We start from the raw sequence: 26,482 nt of genomic DNA, 5'->3' as shown, positions 1-26,482 counted from the left end.
CCTAACTTTCTCCATGATCCAGCAGTATGTGGACCGAGAACTACCAGAAGTACAGGCAGGGTTTCAAAGAGGGAGAGGAACTAGAGATCAAATTGCCAACATATGCTGGATCATGGAGAAAGTTAGGGAGTTCCAGAAAAACATCTACTTCTGCTTCATTGACTATGCTAAAGCCTTTGATTGTGTGGATCACAAAAAATTGTGGCAAGTTCTTAAAGAGATGGGAGTACCAGACCATCTTATTTGTCTCTTGAGAAACCTATATACGGGTCAAAAAGCAACAGTGAAAACTGGACACGGAACCACTGATTGGTTCAAAATTGAGAAAGGAGTTCAGCAAGGCTGTATACTGTCACCCTGCCTATTTAACTTATATGCAGAGCACATCATGAGAACGGCAGGGCTAGATGAATCACCAGTTGGAATTAAGATGGGAGAAATATCAACAACCTCAGATATGCAGATGATACCACTCTAATGGCAGAAAGTGAAGAGGAACTAAAGAGCCTCTTGATGGGGGTGAAGGAGGAGAGCACAAAAGTTGGCTTGAAACTCAACGTTAAGAAAACTAAGATCATGGCATCCGGTCCTCTCACTTCCTGGCAAATAGATGGGGAAGAAATGGAGGTAGTGACCGATTTTATTTTCCTGGGCTCCAGGATCACCGCAGATGGGGACTGCAGCCAAGAAATTAAAAGGCAAGGGTATAGTCAAGGGTATAGTTTCCCAGTTGCAATGTATGGCTGGGAAAGTTGGACCATAAGGAAGACTTAGTGTCGAAGAACTGAGGCCTTTGAATTGTGGTGCTGGAGAGACTCCTGCGAGTCCCTTGGACTGCAAGGTGATCAAACCAGTCGGTCCTAGAGGAGATCAACCCTGACTGCTCTTTAGAAGGCCAGATACTGAAGATGAAACTCAAATACTTTGGCCACCTAATGAGAAGGAAGGACTCACTGGAGAAGAGCCTAATGCTAGGAACAGTAGATGGCAAAAGAAGAAGGGGATGGCAGAGGATGAGGTGGCTAGATGGAGTCAATGAAGCAGTTGGTGTGAGCTTGGGTGGACTCCGAGAGATGGTGGAGGACAGGAGGGCCTGGAGGAATGTTGTCCATGGGGTCGCGATGGGTCGGACATGACTTTGCAACTAACAACAACAACAATCTCATTTTATATTGCATTGTGAAGAGCAGTGATAAACAATACAGCTATAGGGTGCAGTCCTATGCTTGTTTAGACCGAAAAAGTAAATTACAAGATTTGTTTAAACACACATTGTTGCCCCTTTACCCTTAGAGATAAAGAGCCATTTCTTATGTTCAGTGACAGTGTACCCCAGAATAGACTCTGTTTCTTGTGGGCAAATTTGGGACAGACCCTGTTGGGGAGTTTCTTCCTTGCACGCCTTGCAGAAACAAATGGAACAGGTGCTCTTGTGCAGATGCCATTTGCTTCAGGCAGGCTTCCATAGGCTTGTGCATCACCAGCATCAGCAGCTGGCAGTTACATCATTGTCGAGGCTAAACATTGTCAAGTTCTTTGCACTCAAAGTGATTTTTAAAACATACACATTCAGATAGCAACCTCATGGGGGATAAGATTATTAGGTTCATAGATTGTAAGGAAGGGAGGTTTAACCCTTTCTTCCCCTGCTGTGGCTCAGAAAAACCGCAGCTCCAAAGCTGCTGTTTGCATTGTGCCCCTCCCCCAAATCCCACCAGCACCAAGGGGTTCTGAGTAATTCTAGGAGAACACACAAACCTAAATTTGGTGCTCTTGGCTATAACTTTGCTCAGCTGATCCGCATTGACACAGGCAGGCTGGCCACCCAGGTGCCAGTCCAGGTTTCACTGTCCATTTCTGGCCTCTTGGGAGAACTTCAGCGGCCATTGCTTGTCCCCTTTTTCTAGCACTTTGTGGAAATGGACCCATCTAGGCATGTCAGCTGAGGCTGGAGATGAGAAGATGCTTGCTTCATTAAATTTGCCTTGGTTCTAAGAACCTGGATTCAGAATTTATAATAGCCCCATCCAGGCATTCTGTTCATGAATATACTGTATGTCTGAGAAGGAGGAACACATTCGCTTATCCATCCATCACTTTGTCTATGTGACATTTTAAAGGAGAAATGTCCTGTCCCTAGAAGATCAAGCTAACAAATCATATGGAGAACCCCCATCAGAAATCGAAACTATTCTCATTCAGAAGGTTTCCCTCCATGTGTCAGTGGGCAAGGCCAGTGTCCTCCCCATTCTGTTTTTAGTGCACCCAGAAACAGGGTGCCTGAGTAGACCCATTGCAGTTAGTGCTTACTGCAACTGCACTATAGCGTGATTCACTGGGAGAGTGAAAATTTCTGGAATTGCATTGCTCACTATTTTTGGAACCCTAATTTACAGAGCTTTATTTTTATAGATGCTGTTCTTTCTGATGTGTGTGCCTCTTGCCATGCTAACGCCACATGCCAGAAACGAGATGGCAAAGATGTCTGTATCTGTAATTATGGATTTGTGGGGAATGGGAGGACTTTCTGTCAAGGTAAGTGGACATTTGCAAACCAGGATGCAATTTCTGGCAAGTTGACAAAAGCATGCTTTGAGTAACGCTGTAGCAAAAACGTAAAGTCTGCCTGAAATGTCCTTAACTGTTTGTTATAACAATTTACAGGCCAAATGTCATGTTGCCACAGTTTTTTAATACCATATTTAAAATGGGCAGTGGATTTGTGAATTTACATATTTTTATCCTCATCACCAGGAATGCTTTTGCTCATGAGGAATCACTCAGACATAAACGAGATGTCAGTCTTGTGTCTTTGCTACCTAGTAGCTCCTCTCTGTGCTTGTCACTTGGAGAAAAGTGATTTTTGTGTTTGCATGGACAGCAGTGTGCTGGGCTTCTTTGCTGACTGACTGCACCCTAACCCAGACCCTTCCCTCGGAGCCTGTTGGCTGCCCTGAGTGAATTCTTGGGTGCAGCCTTGGAGCAGGCCTAGGGTTATCATATGGGGTATGGCCCAGGGCTTCATCTGCACCATTGCAGACAGTAGCTCATGAAAAACTGCTTGGACTTCAAGCATAACTTTATTGAACAAAGTCACTGAGTTATTTGTTTTTCTCTTGTAATGTTACTTTTCAGATTGCAAGGATATTGTTCTCCCTTAAATGCGGGGGGGGGGGGGTGGGGCCTTTTTCAGCCAGGGGGGAGGAGAGAGAAACACTTGCAGGGGGGCATTCCAGTGATGGGCGGGGTCAAAGGCAGAAGATCTTTTACCATTTTATAAGCTTAGAAAAGGCAGGGGACAAAGGGGAAAAAGCTGTGCAAAAGCTAGGAAACCACTGAACAATTGGTAGTTAGGGGACAGGGGTGTGGCCGTACTTGGCTTGAGGCCATCAGATTCAATACCTTCATCCTAAAATGACAGGCATTCTTAATAGAACACATATCCATATCGTATTGTTTTACTGATTAATTTTTTTCTATAGGTTCCATTTATTAAAGGTGTAGGACACATGAAATGTCCTGTATTATGAAATGTCCTGTCTGCATAACATATATTTTTAAGTACTCTATGATAAATTTTTTGTAGCAAGAATAGGATGAGTACGTGTACAAAAGCAAATACTATATAATGGCATGTTCAAAATTGCACTTCGCGGACTGTCGGGGGACTGTGGAATCTAATTAAACAGAAGAACATGTTTTCCAAGTTAAAGGAGTGTGGAACTGATGTGGGTTTTTTTTTTACAGGAAATGCATCTGATAGCAGCAGAGACACATTAATTGACAAGAGACTGGGTGGGAGACACTTTGACCAGTAGCAGTTTTAATCCATAAGCAACTATTGTTTTCACTGTAACAGACACACATTATTCATCCTGATGGCCAGTTTTTGATTCTGGTTGGAAAACACAATAAATAATGACTCTAGTTCATAGGTATTGGATTACCCATGACTCTCCAGCCATGTTCCATAAGTGTTTCAGCAAACTGTTCAATATTACATAGGATTACGTGATTGTGGGGATTTTGAAATCAATGAGGGTTCAGCCAACTTTTGCTTGATTAAATGAAAGGCTAGTAAAGCTTGCATCTGAAGGTGCATTTTGCTTATGCGTCTCATAAAAAAATAATTTTAAAAAGATCAGATAGCTTTGATAGGTTAGAAAGGTTTCAACCTTTCAAGTTTCAAATTAGCTTGCTACCACTCCAAATGCACAACTGTATTAGGAGGTACGAGGGGCGTTCAATGGTCAAAGTCGAAATGTATGTCTATTGGAACCTATTAACTATCTGCAAATACTTGTTCCAAGTGACATATCACAATTAAGGTTGAATAAGTTGGTTAATGAGGATCATCAGATGGACTTCTATAAAGTCATATCTATGGATAGAGTAACCACACTTAAAATGAAGGTAACACCTAGAATGGTTCATGGTTTATGTGGTATTCCTTTACCACAAAAATAAAGGAATACCACATAAAGTATTTACGTGGTAAGTATTTTCAGAGGTTTAATGTTTCATTTTATAAATGTTACAGACTTCCACTCCTCCATGAATATCCTTGAGTGCTAAATATAAGTTGCAAGCTATGGCTGCATGGCAATATGTGCAATAATACATTTATCTGAATCCAGGGTTGGCCTTGCTGATTTTGCAGTTTCAGAGTGTCCCGTGTTATTGGAAGCATTGATCGAGGCAGAACAGTTACATCAGCCTGCAGTTCATGTGCATAAATAATTATTACTGGTGAATAATACCACAGTGGAATAATGAACTGGTGCACCCCATCTTGCTTGATGGATGGAATACTTTATTGTCTGTTTCACAGGATTATGAATCTTAGGCTACACTTAATTTAATGTGCTTCTTCATATGTTTTGGCAATGCCCAATGGCAGCTTCCTTTTGGGAGGAAGTAATAATTCATATACATTTTCAATAGAAAGTTCTTTAATATTTAACGATGCACATGTTCTATTGAATTACCTATTATTTTTTTGGAATTTAACGAAAGGTCAATGTAAGTGGATTTTCTGTACCATTTGACAGCTAAAAGACTAGTATTATAACACTGAAAAGATAAATGTCCAGCTGCAATAGCACAATGGGTAGAGGATTTGATGAAACTTTCAATTTTTGAAGGGGTGGCCTTTAGGCATAATTTACAGATATATAGAAATTTGGGGTGCCTTTGTTGAAGTCTTTGCATAATTATTTTGCATCATATTATTACATAGAAATATATATGTAATTAGTGCTATGGATCTTTGTACATTTTATTCCAAAATTGTAAAGTTATATTTTTGTTCTTTTTTATGGTATAGTTTAGGGTTTTTTCCCCTGATTGCATGATAAAGAACTTGTAATTAAGAAACCACCATTATAACGTTGGTCTATAAATGGATATTATAGTGCAATGGGGCAGCTTTTGTGATGTGGAAAAGCTTTCTACTGACTTACTATGTGGCTTCATCTTTGCAGATTGGGGACTTTAAAAATTCACTGTGAATTTAATGAATTATTTGTATGATATCTTAGAATGTTGAGTATGTGCATGAAACTGGAAACAGCTTTCATGATCTTCTGTAAACTACCCAGGGAGTTTTGGCTATGGGGTCTTACATAAAATAATTTAATAATAACAATAATAATATCTTAACAGCATTATATGTGGACAGGGCCATTAGCCATCACTCTAGAGTTTAAAAATGATAGCTTCTGGGAATTAAATTCTTTCTATTTTTTTAAAAATAGTAGACAATAATGCTGATGGAGAATAATATAAGTACTTTTCATTGCATTTTGTGTGCTTGTTCAGCCTTTGCCATGTGTTTTAAATATATTGTTAGATAAAGATGAATGCCTGTTTGGAACAAGCAAAATCTGTGGAGAGCATACTTCATGCCATAACACACATGGAAGCTTTTATTGCGTTTGTCTTGACGGCTTCCAGGCTTCTAGTAAAAACAAGATATTTATTCCCAATGATGGCACAAATTGTAGAGGTAAGTACAGCTAGCATAAGGCATTAGCATTTTTAGCTGCTTTCCTTGTAATTCCTTTCAAACAAAGCATTTGATACTGTCAACTTTGGTTTTTCAGCTATCAGCTGTTTCTCACTTTAATGCACATACTTTATGCTATTTGAGCATGGAACGCACATGGCTAAATCAGAATTTTTCTTAGCAAAAATGCCAGAGGCAACAATTACGAGTACCGCAGTGTGTTCATGTGCTGTTTTGAATCACTGATTTGACCAAATGGTGTGTGCAGAGCAGAGGTAGAAGTTTTGCCTCCCCCTTTCTGGGTTAAATGTGACAATATTACTGTGTAATGCCCTGACGTAAATACTTCTCCTGGCTTACTTTAAAGCTCCCCCATGCATTTGCCGCATCCATATCTCTTGATATGTCCCTGCCCATGCCCTTTCCTTCTCCAGCTCTTTCAGCCATCTGCATCTTTCCTACACCTTTAGTCTCACCAGTTTTCCTTTTCTCCTCTTCTTTGCCTGAAGCATCCTCCCCAAACATGGTTGTGATGCCATCTCTGTCTTTCTAAATTTCACTTGTTTCATCGTGTCCTGGTTGTCATTCTCAGCTCAAACTACATACTCATCTTCACACTGTTTTGTCCCTCCTCCCCTTTCTTTGTTGTCTCTCCCACTGCTTATTATTTGTTATGGTTATATCCCATCTTTGTTCCTGCATAGGAGCCAAGTTGACTTGCACAATCCTCTTGCACAATAACCCTGTGAGGGAAGACAATTTGAGAGTCAGTCACTGGACCAATGTTTACCAGTGCACTGCACTGGGTATTGTAAGCTTTGCAAGTCAGGGACTTTTCTTTTTCATGTACCTTTTGCTGTAAAGTATTATGTACATTGATGACACAAGTGAATTTAAATCATTCATATATATATAATGTTTTCCATTTTTCTTAAATTTCCTAAACAGAAGTGAAAATTTGACTGTTTAAGCCATGCTAATTATTTCCACCTTTGTACCATTGCCTGTACGCTTTCTTTGAACATATATATATATTGCATGTTTACCTTTTTTCATCTATAGAGGCGTATCTTTAAAATAATCTCATGTGGGCCTTTTTATGACCAGCACCCCTGGCAGTTTGAGGTTAATGACATAATCCTATACATGCTTCCTCATAAGTTGGTTCCTTGGAATTTAATCAGGCTGCTCCAAGGTGACTTGATGTAGGATTGCAACTTTTGTGTTAGTATCAGAATACAGGAGGCTATGTGCTGGGCAATTTTTGTTTTCTCTTTTTATTTCCAAAGTCACTGTATTCTGTTTCATTTTGACTGGGTATGTATGATATAGCAACCCATTGTGGGTAAGTAGATATGGTAGGTTTTCATGTCGTGAACTTGGACTGTTTCCCACAGTTTACCTTGGTTTTCCCCACCAAGCCACACTAACAACCCATGACTTATTTTAGGGGTAATTAAACAGTGATGGGTTGTTGTATTGCCTGAATGTGAGTGGCCAGCCCAATCATGGGTTGTGAACAGCAGCAAGCAAGAGCAGCAAAAAGATCCCCCCCCCCCCCACTCCTGGTAAACCCTCCATCAAGCATCAGAATGGCAGTTTGGAGCAACAGTAACTGGCTCACTCTTCTCCAGGTTGATTGCCTTCTCTTTTACAGCTGCTACATTTTTTGGCCTATTTTTGCCTGTTAAGTGTCTTTTGTCAAGGTAAGCAACATCCCTGGACATTGATAAATACAGGCTTCAGACGCATTTCGTTCCTTTCATTTGATGGCTGTCAAACAGTGTATAGGGATTTCTTTTAAAACAGGGTTTCTGACTGGAGCAAATGGGGGGTTTTGACAGAGACATGAAGAGGTTTCATGGCTGTCAAAGCCATGATTTAAAATAAGTCCTTTTCTCTTTTCAAAGAAATCCTTGTGTTTGATAGCTTTCCAAAGTAAGTGCCCCTGTAAATGGGGTGGGCTGTACTTTCACTTTCCCAAGACATGGAGGGTTTGGAAAGGGTGGGAAAGGTGGAAGGCATGGAGAACTGTCAGGTTCAAACTTAAAACCTGGAAGACCTTGCTGTGAAGCGGGTCCCTCCCTTTTTCTGAAACTAAGCTCTTCTCAGTGTATTGCGTTGCACTTGATAGCTCACTGTCAAAGGAAGCCAAGGTATTGTGTTTGAAACCTGACTCCATCGTATCCATAATTGTTGCTTATTTGGCAGCAGGCACCTAGCTGAACATTGACCATGCAAGGCTTCACATTTTGGGTAGAGTTGTATACTTGCACAACTCCAAACTACCAACTAAAACATTTTTTTAATTAATGAAAACTTTATTCACATTTCTGGTACAAAAATAGTAATTCAAATCCAATTTAAATTTAGAAAAGTCCGATTTTTTGAAGTATCAGTTTCTCCTTATCTTGCTATTTTTTCCTGCTGTCTTAAGTAATCCCTCTGACTTGCTTGGTTCAACTCCACAACCAGGTAAGCACAAAGCAAACACAACTCTCGTATGTCCTTGCCCATGTGGCTTTAGTCAGAGAAACTGAAAGCCCAAGTTTTAAAAAGAAAGCTAGTAGTTTCATGAGATGAAAAACTGAAATGAAAACCCATATTTGATTGTTAGGTAACTTCATTTTTATGAGACTGATACAATATCTAGGTGTCCAAAGGAACTTTCAGATTCTAAGCCATGAGGTCAGAAAATTGTTTCAGCCTTGAAACTGAGCAACCCTTCTCTGATTCCCTTTCTCATAGTTGGCACACAAATAAGCCAGGTGGGTGCTTCTCCAAGGTTGTAACAGGGAATACGGTGAAGGAGCTTAGCGGGTATTCTGAGAGCAGGATGATGATGAGATATCCAGGGAGCCTCCTTTCCCCCAGCTCCAAAGCACTGCAGATTGACAGCCATAATGAAATGTCTAAGTGTGTTGGAGGCCAAGAGGAGTGCAGAGGCAACCTTTCCCTCCACACTTACCTGCCCCTGCACAGAATGCCATCACCATCCAGTGATTATGCCTAAGTGGAAGTTAAAATGTTTATGATGAGAATCATGCTTTAAATGGGAAAGAAACTTCATATATATTTATGATTAAAATAGATTTGATTCAAATCTGATTTTAAATTTACACAATATTTTTACTTTTTTTAAAATCATCTATTTTTTCTACCTTGGAACTAAACTGTATATAATACCAACCACTGTTGCATTTTTGCTCTTGTACTCCATATTTCTCTGAGTCCCAGTAAAAAAGATTTCACAAATGTATTATGCTTTCTAGATATTGATGAATGTGAAATCTCAGACATCTGTGGTCTGGGAGGACGATGTGTGAATACTGCTGGAAGCTATGAATGCTACTGCATCGAAGGATACCAACTAGAAAATGGAACAGAGCCATTTCATTCAGCTACACAGAAGCATTCATGCAAAGGTGAGAGCTTTTAATGCAGGGAGGGGGTCTTTAGCCCCCTTTTTCATTTATTTTTTATGGAGTATTTCACCAACACGAAACAAAATCTAAATTAAAAAATAATAGCAACAGCAACGGCTGTTACAATATGAATCCAAATGTTTCAGTTATATATAAGTTTCAAGAAGGGCAGACCCAATAGTTGTATAAACGGTCCATTTGAGAATGGCATCTGCTTGTCATCCACTCAGATGCTGAAAGCACTGCTTGGATCCATTAAGTTAAAGGCGTTGAGCTTTTATCTTTCCAGTTTTTGCAATATCAGTCTTTTAGCTGTCAAAAGGACAGTGGAAATCCATTTGTGTTGACTAGGCTTTAACTTCCGCATTATAACTTCCAAACATAGGCAACTGCTATCCATTGCCAAAACAAAGGATTAAAAGAAGCATTAGCTGCTCTCCAATCTAGAAGTTAGTCAACATAGACAAACTCTTCTGAAAGAGAAGTTGTGGCATCCAAAAATTCAGACTCAAGTTTTTCTGGAAGAAAATGTAACCTGAGGTTCATGGAAACCTCAGATAGAAGGCAGGTTTGCATGTCATGAGAACCCGTCATGGTGGATTACCATGATGATTGTTGTGATGTGCCAGGGAGCCGCGGTGAGGCTGTAACAAATGATCAGGCCCCTCAAGTTGATTTCCACCTTCCCACCTCCCTCCTTGTCTCTCATGCTCCCAGATGGTATCTCAGGGGACACCACAGAGAGAAATGGGTCATCTCTCTTGGACAGCTGCAAATGCAAACCGAATTTGGCTTGCCATAAATGTAATGCTGTCTCTGCTGCAGAAGCAGGGCTTGTGCCCTGAAGCAGAGAAGATGGGGAGCTGATCAGGCACCCTTACCTCCTGGTCCAGAGACCTGATCCATTCTGTGCTTGATCCACCTTGAGGCCCAGGAGGGGACAATCATTTGAGCAGTACTGTGGAAAGTGGCATTGCTGCTCAGCTGATTCCTCTGCATTCTCTTCTCTTGAGTAGGGAAAGGGGACTGGGCTAGCTAAGGCTGTTCCCCTCTAGATGTGTCCCTGCCTAGCGTGGGGTCCCTCTTCCCTGCTTCCACTGGAGGGAAAGCCTCTTATGCAGGAGAAGAGAGGGGAGAGAGCATGGAACATCTCAGCCCAGTCCATCTCCTCAATGGGAAGAGGTAGTCCGCAGCTGTAATTCTGCCTCCCAAGGATAAATACAAGAAAGCCAGAATTATCAATGTTATGCAAATACACTTCCAGTGGATTTTGTTTTTAGCATCCAAAGAAGCAATAGTGGCTTGCTCTCTGTTTAATGCAATTAAGTTTAATGCAATTAAGTCAACAAGCAATCTGAGATTACCACCCCCTTGATGGTGTTTAATAAATCCCTCTTAATCCTGCTTTATAACGTTTAGCTGGAAACCTGTCTACTCCAGGTGATGTCCCAGGAGTTAAAAGAAACTGCTGTCCTGAGGAATCTTATACATGGAAGTTTATTTTGGGGAAAATGCATTCATATTCTGCCCTGATATCTTATTAACTCTATGTATCTGGAAAACTAAAAAATGTAAATTTAAAATTGCAGAATAGGAGTATATCATTCTCACCTTTAATCTGTATATTTACATTTCTGTGTTTCTGATATATGGTATGCCAAAATCTTATAGGACATTCCCCATTCTCCCAGTAAGCCTTTTGTAAGCAGGTTAAAATGCAGTCTGCCTTGAAAGAATATTATGCAACTTGAATTTAACATTCTGCAACTCTAAATCTGTGTGGATGAAGAAATATCAAAGCGGTATATAAGTGTCTCAAGTTTCAAACACCTTGTCTCTAAAATGTGAATCATTAAAGAGTCAAAAATTTGGAGGCCAAGGCAAATCTGAAAATTGTGACTTCAAAGGGGGCAGACTGCCACATGGCCTGAAATCATCAGTGTTTCAATACTACAAGCTTTACTTTGGCTTATGAAAGATTTAGAGAACAAGAAATAATCTAATTAAAAGCAGTTCTGACATATGGGTGAAACAAATGTATAGTAAGTCACACATACCTGAAGCAATTCTTCAAGCATCTGTCAAACCAAATTCAGACATGTAAGACACAGGTGTAAGTCTTATTGCCATTTGCTGTTTGAAGGTCACTCCGTAGGATGCCCAAATTATCCCAGTTCAGGGGGAAATGGGCAACCCCATAGCATCATGAATCTTATGGGCTCCTGACACCGTTGGGGGAGGAATAATCATAAGATTATGATTATGCTTCCTGTGACCTTAGGATTGGAAAGGCAAGCACCTGGCCACCTTGCAACGAATGCAAAAATAACTTCATTGACTGCCCTTCCAAGGTCACAAGAGGGGTGAAAGGGGTACGCCAAGGATAGGGAGGAGCAGAGGCCAAGGCCATGGTTCACTCCATATCCAGATGGCTCCAGCTGGCTGTCCCCCTGCACACTGCAAGGTTGCTGCTACCACACCTTCCTCTGCTCATACATGTAAGCCTCTGAATATATGCCTTGTGGCTTCTGTGGACTGGTGGTGGGGTACATTGGATTGCTTCCCAAGTGTAGGTTTAACATGTCTGGGATGAGAGTTTTAAAGCTTTATGATGAGATGTACTTGCCTTTATTTTTTATCCATCTTGAACGGCACTATAAGCTCTAATACTAACTAATGTTGGGTGTCTGTTCACTATCATGTTCATAATATTTCTGTGAGACTTAAGAAAATGATTTCACAAACATATTGCGCTTTCTAGATATTGATGAATGTGAAATCTCAGGCATTTGTGGTCTCGGAGGACCACATTGAACCCCCCAAGTTCCACATTGGGGTTCTGTTCCAAGAAAATATATTTTCTTTTCTTCATGATGTGGTGACAGGGCCACTGATGAGCATCGTTCTTGGAATGTTGCCACTTGAGATTAAAAGTGGTTACAGTCATACACATTTTCAAGCAGGTCTGCTTGTAAGTAGTCCATCCTGTCAGTTTAAGCAGCAAGATGGAGATGTTCACAAGCAGATCTGCTGTTGAAGAAGGAGATTGCTATGTCGCCTATTATTATTTGCTGTGCCTCTTGTCCCTTCATCCTGTATTAATGTTTGTGCATAGGCATGGTAAATGCGCAAGCAACACCACTGGACTACATCTGTGTAGTATGAAGAGCAGGTACAAACCAAACATACTGAGATTGAGGACAACTACAGCTTAACTATAGTAACATTGTGCATCATATCTTTGGTTCAGATCCCTACTCAGAAATGAGACGTTTCACACTTTCTTCCACTTCACAGGCCTCAGCTTATTTTATTGTTTTTGCTTCTTATACTCTGCTGTTCATCCAAGACATCCAAAGTGGAGTACCTATGGTCTCCAGGTACTGTGTCATCCAGGCTTCTTACAGCAGCAGATTTGCTTTATCAGTAGAAATATTTCATCTTCAGGCTATGAAACAGGAAGGGTAAAATAAATGCAAAAGAGTAAAACTTGACGCTTTGTATGTAGTGCATTTCTATCTCTTGGAAGGTATTTGTCTATTTTTATTTTGATGATCCTTACAGTAGTACTGTAATGTAGGCCTCCAGTATTAGTATCCTTAGAACCAGTGCTTTTTTTGTCATAGAACGCACTGGAATGGCGTTCCGGCACCTTTTTTTCAATGGATTTTACGAAGTGATTTTGAACGGAGTAGCAGATCAGCAGCAAACTTCATTAACATAGTGCCTGCAGGCTGCTATTGTGTCTGCTATCTGCTCTCTGATAGTGAGAGATAGCTGCTTGGGCTGCTCCCTGCTCAGCTTGGGATTGGTGTGTATGCTTACTGCTGTCAGGATGTGAGTTCCGGCACCTTTTTTTTTTTTTACAAAAAAAGCACTGCTTAGAGCACTTCACACTTTAAAAGTGCATTAGGAATTATTATGAATAATCATAAATAATGCTATTTGTGTTCAGAGTCTTGCTCCTTTCTAGCAGCAAATAATGCTAAAATTTAAATTTAAAATGCACTTAAAATCTGAGGCATTTGAAAAGTGAATTGAACATTTATTTTTATTTCTAAACGTTAAGTTGAAGCATGCTGTTTTTAGTCTCCCTGGAATATTCATGTGACTGCCAGCAAAATCTCAAAAGATGTTTTTTCAGGAGTAAATTCCACTGTGTTCAGTGCTGCTGACTCTCAGGTAGGCATCAAGGAGATTTTGAACTACATGACTAGTGCCTTCCCTTCAGGTGGAATTAAGCTGATGCTAAAACCTGATAGAATTCTGGCATCAGTTAGGAGCAAGTCACGAAACCTCTCATTTACTTTTCAACAAGGTTTGTTTTCCACAGTTGGGTCAGTGCCCTGTTCAGCTCAAGCGCTTGCATAAATTATGCCACGCTCATGTGAATCCTCTCTACTGTCGTGCCAATAGCGTTCATGACTGAATAGGCTCAATGTTTCCACCTAAAATTTAAAAATGAAAATAATAACAGTGTCCTAGTGAAGTTTGAAACTTTGCCACATTACCGAGAGGAGTTGGCATCAGCTTCTGATGATTTATTTTAAATAAGAAAGTACCTCCTGAGAGCTGAACTCCAGAATTTATAATACTTCAGAATATTACTGATAGTAATAGCGTTGTAGAAATAATCATTGTCAGACTGTTAACAGGCAAAATGCTTATTCAAGGGAATTGTGCAACTGTCAAAGATTTGAACTAGCACATAAGCAAGAACATTAATATGTACAGTTGGGACATAAATATCCAATCCCTTAGCAGGGGGCGATGAAGCTCTTGCCTGTGAGAATAATGTCGCAGGAGACCCCCAGTCTAGCCCAGGGAGGGTTAGGCACTTTCAGTGGCCCACTCCACGTGCTGGCAAGGGAGAGGAATCCCCAGGTTATTTCCAATCCTTGATTGGAGATATTAAGGGATTTTTCCTGCATGCTACTTGTTCTCTCAGTGGGTGAGAAGCATTAGGTGAGGAGAAGTAGTGGCAGGAACCACCTTCATATTTATTTGGTTGGAATATTTCTGGATCCCATGACAGCTTTCCTCGGCAGCACCAGGCTGCCCTTCTTCTTTTTTTTAAATTCAGGAAAAAGTGCAGCATCAGCACTGTTGCCTGGGCCCTGCGGAGGCCTGGCATTTGCCCAGCCATGCCTGTAGCTGGCACTAGGCTTGGGCTTGGAACAGCATTGTACACATTTATATATAATGTACAGGATGAGGCAATTAAAAGTTGCAAAATAAAAATTGACTAAAACAAAATAAGCTAAAATTAAATTATTTTTTATAAAATTTGAAAAAAACTTATATAAAAGAAATCAGAGACCCTTATGAATAAAACATGATGGAAATTTTCTTGAATAACAGAAGGAAAAAGAAAAGGGACGTTTTTGAAATTGTAACTTTTAATTGCCTCACCCTGTATGTTTGCAGTGTTTTGCTTCATGTGCCTACTTGGTAATAAGTCCCATTGAGTTCTTTGGGCTTACTCCCAAGTAATTGAGTACAGATTGACACCTCAATTCTGTAACAGTATAATGCTTTGAATGTAACAAGTACTTGTTTGCAAGCGCACGAATCCTGCAGATATTTTCATGAAACAGCTCAGATTGCCCACGGCTCCCTTCTTAGTACTTGCAGGAAAGGCAAGGTTTGCCTCCATGTAACACGAACAATTCAGCCTTAGGTTTTTTCCTGCGCTCCAAATGTTTCCGTTTCACTACAGTCACAGATTTTGCAGGGCTTCGCCATTTCATTTTCCCCAACCCCTTTTCTTTCCACTTTGCTGCAGGTGTGGATTGTGGGCCTCCACCTTCTCTTCCAAATGCATATTCAACTCCTGCTGACAAAACAACTTATGGAAGCAAAGTAGTTTATACTTGTCAGCCCAATTATGTTATTGAAAGTGGAAACTGGACTGCAGTTTGCAATTCCAGAGGACAATGGGAAGGAGCTGATATGGTGTGCAAGGGTAAGGAAACAAGCCTTTTTAATATTTACCGAATACAGCTTTTATTTCTATGATAATGGCAGCTTGTGTTACATAAATTGTGGGCATATGTGAAAGAAAATCAGCCCAATCTGGCCTTATGAGACTCTCCAGATGACTATGCCCCCTTCTCTAGGTCCTATTCCCTTACCCAGACTACCAATTATTGGGTGGTTTTTGGGTTTTTTTGCATTCTAAAGATTAAAATGCCTCTCCAAGGGCTTAGTTACTGGTGGTAAGAGCCTTAATGTACGATATGCTAGTATTCTTGGCCCTGAGCTGTCGCCCTCGCCCTTGCTCCTGTTCGCTATGGGAACATGGCCACCAAGAACTTCTTTTTATCCCTCATGTTGTAAGAGGTTCAACACACTTGGGGTAGGTCATACCAGGATGTATGGCCATGTAGTTTTTTCCTGAATAAGTGGCACATTCATAACCAACTCAGATTTGTGCCAGTGTAATACTGGCAGTAAATGATGCATGACTGAGAATTCACTGTGCTTGAGAAGCTACTAACATTTAGAAGAAAAATAGAACATCTAAAATCTAACAACTAAAAATATGGAGTGTGTATCTGATAAAAAGTCTGTTAAAAATAATCTGTTATCACTGTATTACTTGAAGGATCACTGCTGTAGCTCATGACTTCTACAACTTAACCTGTTATAGCTTAGTGCCTTCTAGATCTTTTGGACTGCAACTCCCAGCATACCTGACCATTGGGTGAGACAGATGGGAGTTGAGGGCCAAAACATTTGGAGAACACTAGATTGGGAAAAGCTGGGCAAGCTAGCTTCAAATCTGGCATAAAGGGGCAAGTTAGTGCATAACAGAAATACTTTTTCATATTTCGTAGAGGATGAAAGCCGCATCCTAACCTGGATCTATACTGTATTGTTTTTTTAAAAAAAATTGGAGAAAGTTTTTGCATCTTTGCAGCAAGATAAAACTGTTTGTAAAAGAGATCCCTGCTTGTGATGTGATATACTCGCCCCACTTCTGTGTTCAGTATACTGACTTTGTAGTTTATTTTTAAAGCAGTGTGTTGAGCAGAGGTGATAGTGTAACGAAAGCAATGAGCATATACATCACTTGAAGCAATGCCACTCTTAAACCGCCTACAAGCCTCTTTTAAAAAAGAAGCCATTTGGAGTAGGCGTACAGTCTGTTTTGGATTGGGTTGTTTTTTCCACCCCATACTCTACCATATTTGGTTTGTCAACCAGCTGTGCCCTTTTTTGGAGAAGCCAGATGTGGCTACAGATGTTCAGGCCCTTTTCACTTGGAGATATTTTCAAGGACAATCCCATCTAAATTAGAATCTTTCCCAGGTACCAGGGTTTTAACCATATATGTTGGCTAGGATTATATCACATCTATTTTAAACCACCAGCATAATTTACTAATTTGTTTCTGAGCTCAATTCAAGATTATAATCTTGACTTTTAAAGCCTTAAATGATACCATTGCCTCCTATGTGAACTTGCCAAAGCACAGAGACACACCTCTGAAAACCTGCTTCAGGTTCTCCACTAGCAGGTATGTGAGTGGATACAAGAGACATTGCTTTTTCCTGTTACGGCTCCAGCAATTTGAAATGCCTGACAATAAAGCTGTGCCTGGTCTTGTCACTACTTTCTTTTCTGGTGGTTTTATTCCAGTGGACTTCTGTGGATGTTACAGTAAAATGAAATTTGTCAGTGATGTTTTGCTCATTTGCTGTCATGACTAGCCAAAAACATTTTGATATTTGAGCTGAAGAGAGCATGATGCTAGTGGGCATCTCTCAAATAAATAAAATAAAATAAAGGATAGGATAGGATGCTTTCCTCCCATTGACTGAATGCAATCACTGCTTAACTGCTTCCATAGTCTCAACACTATGCCATGCTTCTTTCTTTGTCATTCTAATAAGAGACCTTTAGCTGGTCACAGTGGATAAAGGTCCTAGTTTGGAGATCTGAACAAACTTTACTCTGGTCAATCAGAGAGCATTTACTACCTTAACAAGTAGGAATTGAGCAAACAACAGAATGACCAAATACACTGGTGTGTATCTGCTAGGCTAAGAAACATTGCTGGCTCTTTTTTTGCAGCCTTTCACATGTGCCCCAAAACCTGTCCCAGAGGATTGGAAGGTCTGAGGGGGTGTGGTGGGAAGAGGAAGTTCTTTAGCACATGCAGAAGTCAGCCTAGATAATGTTGAAGGCTGCTCTTAAAACATCCTGCTGCTTGTCAAACTGTGGACTGTATTACTTGTTAACACTGTCATGTTTCTTTCTTGTTCCTTTTAGAAATACATTGTGGAAAACCACTATGGTTTCCAAACACAGATGTTATTTGGGATAATACCACAACTGTAGGGAGCATAATATACTATAAATGTAAAGAGGGATTTCATTATTTTGGCGAACGTAATTTTTCACAATGTATGGTTTCTCAGAAGTGGGAAAACATTACGTTTGAATGCAAAGGTAAGTGTTTTAAAACAGTTCTTATTTATGAGAAGCATAACCATGCTCTTTTTCTGAAGAAAAAAAATCTCTTCAAAATACATTGTTGTTCCTGTTAACTGTAGCAAAAGAACTAAAATAATCTTCCCTGGTACTAGACATTCAGGATCAGGGGAAGCATTTTAAAGTACATCCTTGAAAGAGGTTTCCCATTTCATACATTCTAATGACTCATTGTCAGCTCACATTTTGTATTTGTTTATGGAAATCAGAGAGGAGGCACAATGATTTCTCTCTCATGCACACAGATAGAGAGAGAGAGAGAGAGAGAGAGAGAGAGAGAGAGAGAGAGAGAGATAAATTTCACTGTGTTCCTTGAATATCCTTGAGAGCAAGGACCCAGTTGTTTCCCCTGTTACTGCCTCAGAGCATTTGAAAGCAGCAGTCCATGGCTTTGACAATTGACAAGAGGATTGTTATTTGTAGTTGGGTATAAAAACCTGTATTTACAATGGATGGATACCTTTGACTTGCCCCTTCAGAAGCCCGCCGAGTTGGATGGGAGCATTTTCCGTGTGGTGCTATTTCACGTGACCAAACCATGAATTTTTGAATTGTGTCATCTGCTGGGCACCACATTTGGTAGGCTTACCTGCAACATATGATCTGTACTGACAGATGGGCAACTCTGTAGGCTTTTTACAGGAGTCTTTATTATCTGGAAAAGCGGGGCATTAATTCCGGGATATTCTGCATGTGAAGCATATGCTGTAGGAGGAGCATCGCCCCTTCAAAAGGTGCCATTTTAAAAAGCCTCAGACTGGCCAAACACAGTGGTACATATTTTAATCATAGACTATTGGATACCAATGCTTGTAGTTGTAACCAAGCCTTTTATCCATTCTACTTCTCAAACAAATGTGTCTATGAATAATTAAGGGTACTAAATGGAAATTATGACACACCCACACATACTTCTAGCTGTGGTTTTTCTGGCACAACCTGATGTTAACATTTCAACTCATAATTTTGATGGCAATGACAGTGATGATTCTTCTCCTATAATTTGATGTTTCTGAATTTAAGTTCTAAAATCTATATTAGGGCATTTCTTAGGGCAACTCAGACATCACAACAACAATGCCCTTTGTACTTTGTGCGAATTAAAGTATTTTTTTGATTCCTTTTAGAAATCAGTTGTGGCAAACCTCCTTTAATAGTTAACTCAGAAATAAAATGGAATAGGACATCTCGACTGGGGAGTGTTGCTGAGTACAAATGCATAAATAATTCCTACCCCACAAGCATAAAACGGCATTCATTCTGTACCAGAAATGGATCATGGGAAATTTTGGATCTCAGGTGTGAAAGTAAGTACATGATGTGCTCAAGACAGTCATTGTGGGTAAGTTATTGTTATTGTCATTTTGCATTTTCAGTCTGAAGCTGGGAATATCGCTGCAGTTGTAGATGGAGGGTGGTAATCCCTTGGCAGATATCTAGACCAGAAGGGGCAGTTTCTTAGACTGCACCACTGAGGAGTGAATAGGGCTCTCCCATGTGAGAATTGGAAGATGGGTTATCAGCTATTGAAAGCAGCTGGTAATCTTGGTAGAGGCTGTTGGAAGCATGCTAGAACAGTACTCGATGTCCATGTTGCCGGGATGTAAGAGGAGTTTCTTCTCTTTTCTGTGTAGTATTATCCCCTTTACCAGGGTAGAAGTTTAACTCTAACATGACCTGTTAGAGCCCAATCCATCTGTTTGCAGATGGCTCCTCCACCACTTTACCATAGGATCATGAACAGCCAGACACTGGGCCAGTTCACATATTCGGACAAGTCACCGTAGCTTACTTAAATTTAAATAAGCCATGGTAGCTTGTTTCAATCCCCAGCATTTTCCAGCTGCCATTTTATTATTTAACTGTCCAGACAGAGCTTGTCATTTGATCAAGCATTAGTGTCATGGCTTGTCTGATGGGGAGAAAGCCCAACAAGTCATGGGTTCTTTGAGGGTTGTTTCTCCTGCAAACAGTCCATGCTGCCCAGATTTGGACTACAGGACAAGCCACATTCAGGAGGGTAATTAGTCTAATAGTGACTGTCACATGCCACCAATCTGAACAAGCTTCGGTGGCTTTAATAAGTTGTGGTTCCTTGTTTTGACTGTTTAAATAGGTCACTGTGACTTCATTATTGAGTGACATTCATTTTCTCTGCTATCCCATGCCACCCCCACCCCATAATCTGCTTTTTTTCTTTATGAAGAGATCAGGAGATCTTGAAAGTTTGCACATTTTTGTGACCTTTGTTTGGCCTCATAAAGGTATTGCTCTAATAGGGACTTAAAAATGATGCCAGTGATGATAACAAGCACTGTAAACCCGTAGGTAGTTTTTCTCCTCACCTTTAACTCATTGCACTGTGCCTGACATTTTAGGTGTTTCATCAATAACAGTAGTTGTAGTAAAAACAGTAGTAAAAACAGACAGTTAAAAGGTGCTTTTTATAGTAATAAAATATTTCTACTGTGGCACAAAAGTTAAGTAAGCAGAAACAAACCGGTACTTAACTGATTGCGTACGTATTCATTCCTCTGAGCCAATACTTGGAAGAAATACTTTTCTCAGCAGTTGCAGTTGTTATTCTTCTTGGATTAATCTTTTACTGGCTTTGCACATCTGGATCCTTTAGTGTTTGCTCATGTGCTCTGGCAAAACTGCTCCAGCTGTGTCAGGTTGAATGGGGACTCTTGGGGAACAGCAACTTTCAAGTTTTGTCACGGATTCTCAGTCTGACTATGATCTGAGCTTTGACAGCCACTCTAAGATTTTCAGGTTCTTGCTTTGAAAGCACTCCAGTGTTACTTTGGCTTGAGTTTAGGGTCACTGCCATGGTGGGAGGTGAACCTCCATCCCAATACCAAGTTCCTTGTAGACCAACACAGTTTTTTCTCTAGAATTGCCCTGAATTTGGCTCCATCCATCTTGCCTTCCATGCACATCAGCTTCCCCATTCCTTCCGAGGAAAAGCATCCATAGAACATGATGCTGCCATCACACTTGACTGTGGGAGTGGCATTTTCAGGCAGTGAGTATTGTTGGTTTTCTGGCACTCACAGCCTTTTTCGGCAAGGCCAAAAAGCTCTATTCGGGGCTCATCAGAGTGGAGCATCTTATCCCACATGTTTGTTGTGTCTCCCTCGTGCCTTTTTGCCAACTCCATATGGGCTTTAATGGGAGTTTTTCTTCAACAATAGCTTCTTTCTCACCATTTTCCCAACTAAGTAATGTTTTTTAAAACTCTTACATTGCATTTGTTGCCAACGCTTGATCCTTAAAAAGCTGTCTCTCTCTCTCTTTTCCTGCACTGCACCTTCTTAAGTTTTAAGAAACACTCTTGCTGTACAGATAGTCAACATGCATGAGCAATGTTCCATAAACCCCTGCTTTGTGGAGCATCCAAGCGATCGTTATCTCATGGACAGTTTCTCCCTTCTCAGTTCAGGGTTACCATCGGCCTGTTGGGTGCTTTTCAGACTAATCTCCCCATACGCAATCACCAAGTTTTGGTAGATAGCCTTCTCGTGGAAAAGTTGTGATTTAGCTATTTTTTCTGTTTTTTAATCACGGATTTAATGGTGCTGTGGGAGATGTTTATAGTTTGGGATATTTTTTTATATTCCAACCATGATAGGTTCTGCCTATCTTTATCTCAGAGTTAATTTGATAGCTCTGTGATAGCTCATGATGCTGCTTGCTTAGCTGTACTCTCCAACAAACTCCGGAGCCTTCCAGCAACAGCTGTATTTAGTCTGAGGTCATGTGGCATGGGATTGCTCACAGGTGGACTCCACTCAACTACTTACAATATTGTACTTTGGTATTTTGTACCCTGGTGGTATTGAAGATCTTGCTTACATCAGGTGGTAACAATGCCAAGTAATCCATTTGAATTCCATTTTGTAGCACAACAAAATGTGGAAAAGTCAAAGGGGGCGGAAGACCTGCAAGGTATTGTATGTGGGCTTGTTACATGGTATAATGTTTCAGTGCCTATTCTACATGCAAGAGAATATTTTCAGAGTGTGTTTTGTGAGCTCATTGAAGGAAGAATTGCTAATCTGCCTTTATTTTTGCAATATGTAATCTTTTAGAAATATATTATGTTGCATCTGTTGCCAAATATTATTCCTTCAAAAGCTCCTCAGCCTTTTTCCCCTGTGTTGCTCCTTGTTAAGTTTTAAGAAACATCCAACTTCACAGATAGGCAGCATACATGGGTAATGTTTGAGAATGAACTTTATGAACCAGGAGAAAGCAATATCATCTTCTTCCTCCTCCTCCCCCCTTGAGATAATTATTTTTATACAGCCATGTTTTATTGTTTTAATTGCTGGTTTTACTGTATTTTATCATGATTTTATCATATAAACAGCTTTCTTTTTAAAAGGTAGTATAAAAATTCTCAGAGATGCAGAGACAAAGAGAGCATAATCTTTCCTTTGAATGTTCACACTGTTGCCTTTGGTATTCAGTTTTAGCACTTCACTTACTTTGTTCCAGCATCTTCCTGATTTTTTTTACATGAAAGAAAATAATAAATCATTTGCTTAGTGTTCATTTCAATGGAAGTTTCAATGGAACTGTTATTTGATAGATTTTGTAGTGCATTTAGTGAGAATTGGCAGGTAGATGTAAACTGTATCAGTTGCCAGATTGATACAGAGCTGGGGTCCACTGACTTTGTAATTGTTCGACAGCAGGAACAATGCCAGTGCATGCCACTCCTTCTCTCATGGTGCTGAAGTGAAGGGGGCAGCCCCATGTGTTGAAATCCAGCTTTCTGTACATGCTCTGCACATGCTCTTTCTTTCTGCTCCCAGATCCTAGCCTCACTATTTTTCTACCCCAGCACCTCTTTCCTTGCTACTTTTGTTTTCTGTGCTTATCCGCCTCCTTTTTCTCCTTTCCTAGACCCTGGCTTTGCTCTTGATCCTCTTTACCTTACTTTTTCTCTCCTAGCTTCTATCCAGCCTTGCCCACTAGCTTCGCCACACAAGTTTACCTTGCCATTGTTCCCTTCTCCTATCCTCTAGCCATTTACTTTCTCTTCCTTCTACCCCTTTGCCTTGCTTCCTCTTCCTGACCATTGAACAGCTAATCAATGGCAGGCTCAAGAACAGGAAAGAGGAATTAGCACCTTAACTTATTATCTTCAACATCACTCATATCTTTAGTATCCTCACCTTGAAAGGGGCAGGTAGTGAAGAGCCTCTTTTGGCACTGAGGGTGCTGCCTGCATATGCGGAGCTTGGACTGCTGGTTCCCAAACGTGGCAACAGCCATGCCCTAGTGGATAAATACTATTTAAAGAGAAGATATGGGAGGTTCTTCATCCATGGAATTAGCTCTGCCTTCCCCTAACTGGTCTGGTGATACCTTGCTGTTGAACTCCCTCATCCCAGGGTGGATTGTGGTAAATCAAGGTGCTGTGCATCTGGAGGAGGAGCTCACGTAAATCATTGCCTGGGTTCGCAGAAGATGCTGACCCGGAGTTAGTGAGAGTTCTTCTTTCTCTGCAACAGCCAGCATGCTCATGAACACAGTGCCTGTTCTGGCCGTTCCTGCAAGTGGAAGTGGTTCAAATGATAGCAAAGTTAACATGGTAGAAAAACTTAGTGTTGCAGTGGGCAGGCTTGGATGACATAACAAGCCGCACTGCAGAACAAGCTACACTATGTGGCTTATAAGCCCCCCAAAATGCACCCGACAGGCAATTGAGTGCACCGTGGGTAGGGTGCCACCTCCTCCCTCTGAGCCCCCCCCCCCCGCAGAGGATACCCCAGAAGATACCACAGGTGTGCCAACTCCATTCCCCATGTTTGGCTTGACTTTTAGTTTTGGAAGAGAGAAGTGAGAGCTACCTGTCAAGCCCGCTTTTGTTATTCCCGTGGCAGCATCTAGGAGGTGCCTCTCTTAAAGGGTACCTGGGATGGGCCGCCAGTGGTTACTACGTTCTCAAAATATTGGTTACAATACTGTGTGCAAATAATTGTGCACATTTTTAACCCACCCAATATTTGTGCATTGTGGAGAAAAGTAAAGAACAGAGTTGTGGGAGGGGGACAAGAATCAGAAGCCACTGCTTGGACTAAAGGGTCAGGTAGTGTGAGAGAGGGCAATTGACATGTTAATTATTGGCGAAATAGTAGTCCAGGGTGGGAACAAAGGCAGGAGGGAGAAGGGCGAACATAAAGGATGTGTGTGACAAGCACTGAGGTTGCGGGCACTGGCTGTGTGAAGAAGAGTTTCTACTAGAGACACCAGGAACAGATATCTGTGGATGGGTGGGGAGAAAACGCATCTCTGTGGTGATAAAGACAGCCAGGTGAAAGTGAGAAAACAGACAGGTGCAGAAGTGCAGTGCAGCATACACAGAATTTTTCCCCCCAGTGGGACAAACAGGAAAAAGGATATCATTTAGCTTTGGGAAGGAAAAGGAAGGCTTTATGATTTCTGCATTGGTGGGCAGAGGGAAGCACTCAGTATGCCAATCATAAACAGGTTGCCTACATAGACTGATGGTGGCTGGGATGTGTGCCTGGAAGGGGAAGCAGGATTGGGTGGGAAGGTCACCATGATAACGACCACAAACAGTGTTCTTCTGCCAGAGCCATCGTGGTAACCAGCCATCAGTTACACTAGTTGTTTGTTGTGATGTGCAAACCTGCCGACCCTGTTTCCTAGCAGGTGTACAAGTCAGGCTATGTCCAACCTGTCAGAGGCCTGCAAAGGGAACAAATACCTGCTGTCTGTGGTAGGCACTGTATAGCTTGGGTACCTGCTGGATTTGGCCAGTTCAAAGGAGGGAGGGAGCATGGGCAGCCTCTTCAGGGCGTTGCAGCCAGGGGTCCTTGGAGAGGAATCCCATGGATGGAGGACTCCATGGGGATTGCAAAAGCAAACTTGACAGCCAGGTTTCACAGTCTCAAAAAGGTAGTTTTAAAGGGAGAAGTCATGCTGCAGAGAACCAGAAATGGCTTGTGGCAGGGATGGGGAGAAGCCTCTGCCAGCAACCCCTAAGTGCAGCTTTGGAACCATGGGGTGGCTGGCAATTGTGGCCGCCCATTAGCTGCTTGGCAAGAGCAGCAAGTAGTTCTCTCTCCTCTTGACAAGCAGCTCAGCTCCCTTGCAGTTGGGATTGGTCCATGATGCAACCTGTCATCTGGGTTTGGATAACATGACGGCTCATCATGAGTCAAACCACCCCATGGATTATCGGGTGGCTTATCATCCAAGAGTAACACACCATGACAAGCCCACTCCAGCTTTGCATGACGTGAGAAGTCCTGTGAGAACACTGTCAGAGGAATGGCAGGCCAGAGTCCATGTCTAAACAAAGACATAATACTAAGTATTGTACGCCCTTTCACTTTTTTCATTTTTTTGGTTTAGTGGTATGTATGAATGAAAGAAAAGAATAGAAATTCTTATGACTGGTAGGTGTAAATTATGTCTGATAGTTGCTGGGCAGACCAGATAAGTTTATTTTCCTCAGGTAAAAATACTTTTGGTAGATAGAATGTAAGTATTTATATTTGAGAAATAATCAAATGCATTCTTCAGTTTTCTTTAATTCAATTAGTAGAAGTCATGGGTTGAATTAAAAAGAGCCATAGATTTGATAAAAATCCTGCCATTGTTAAAAATGTCTCCCATCTGCAATACATTTCCTTTGTAAGGACCTCCCTGTGTCTCATGTTTTCCTCTTTTCCTTTCTTGTTCCCTGTTAATTCTTTTTCTGTATCTTGGCCCTGTTACCATAATTCCTGCTTGTCTCACAGTCCTCAGCATTGCTTCCTATTCTCCCTCTGTAATGCAGCCGCTCTTCTTCCAAGTTTTCTTTCTCCAGCCAGCTGCCTAAGTTTTTACCACATTATCATCTCGGGTTGTTGCTTTTGTCTCAGTCAGCCTCCTTCCCTCTCTCTCTTGCTAGACAAGAGAAGCTTTAACATTTTACAGTGCCGTTTTGAACTCTGAATTGAACAACAGTGACGCCCAGTGGTGTAGTTCATTAACAGCATGCATGTGCCAAATAGAGACATAATGACCGAAACCAGGCTGGACAAATAGACATGGCGTGACTATAGGAACTGTGAATCGTATTGCTTCTCTTAGAAGTGGATATGCATCCCGTACACACACTGGTATGTGCATGGATGCCCACATGCAGCATTTCCTATTCAGAAAATACACAGAGCATTCTCTTTTGGCTCCCCTGAATAAAGAAACTCTGGAAGGTGGAGAGTGGTAGAGGCTCTTATTGGCCCCAGTAAAGATGGGTGAATGTGGCGAGATGCTTTTTAGAATTCTGTTTTGAGAATTAGACCAGGTTGTGTGTGTGTTTTAAGTCACACGATTATTGTGTTTGTATTGCAAATTGGAATTAAAAATTCATCCTCATGGAATTCTTCTGTCTGTGGATCCAGGATAAAATACCCTTGAATTTGATGTCTCTTAGCAGGTGAGGGTGGATTTGAGGCATACAGAGTGGCCTAAGCTTACTAAAAACATTCTGTGTACCATAGTATATAATAGCCTTCCCCAACCT

The 26,482-nt window shown here is 41.0% G+C and overlaps 1 protein-coding gene across 5 annotated transcripts in view; it reads left to right on the top strand.

Annotated features, from left to right (window-relative positions):
* SUSD1 (sushi domain containing 1) overlaps positions 1 to 26,482 on the top strand; it is a 57,696-nt gene that overhangs the window by 4,388 nt on the left and 26,826 nt on the right. For 3 of the 5 annotated variants that reach the window (XM_044452399.1, XM_044452400.1, XM_044452403.1), the window contains exons 2-7: positions 2,413 to 2,535; positions 5,852 to 6,007; positions 9,280 to 9,432; positions 15,218 to 15,397; positions 17,710 to 17,889; positions 19,059 to 19,238. In XM_044452399.1, the coding sequence (XP_044308334.1) occupies positions 2,413 to 2,535; positions 5,852 to 6,007; positions 9,280 to 9,432; positions 15,218 to 15,397; positions 17,710 to 17,889; positions 19,059 to 19,238 (972 nt within the window). The remainder of the gene's footprint in view (positions 1 to 2,412; positions 2,536 to 5,851; positions 6,008 to 9,279; positions 9,433 to 15,217; positions 15,398 to 17,709; positions 17,890 to 19,058; positions 19,239 to 26,482) is intronic. The other 2 variants (XM_044452402.1, XM_044452401.1) reach the window with 2 other exon arrangements.

This window comes from Varanus komodoensis, unplaced genomic scaffold (assembly GCF_004798865.1).
Source record: "Varanus komodoensis strain SLA01 unplaced genomic scaffold, ASM479886v1 scaffold72, whole genome shotgun sequence".
Classification (NCBI taxonomy): domain Eukaryota; kingdom Metazoa; phylum Chordata; class Lepidosauria; order Squamata; family Varanidae; genus Varanus; species Varanus komodoensis.
This window is presented reverse-complemented; position numbering and strand designations above follow the sequence as displayed.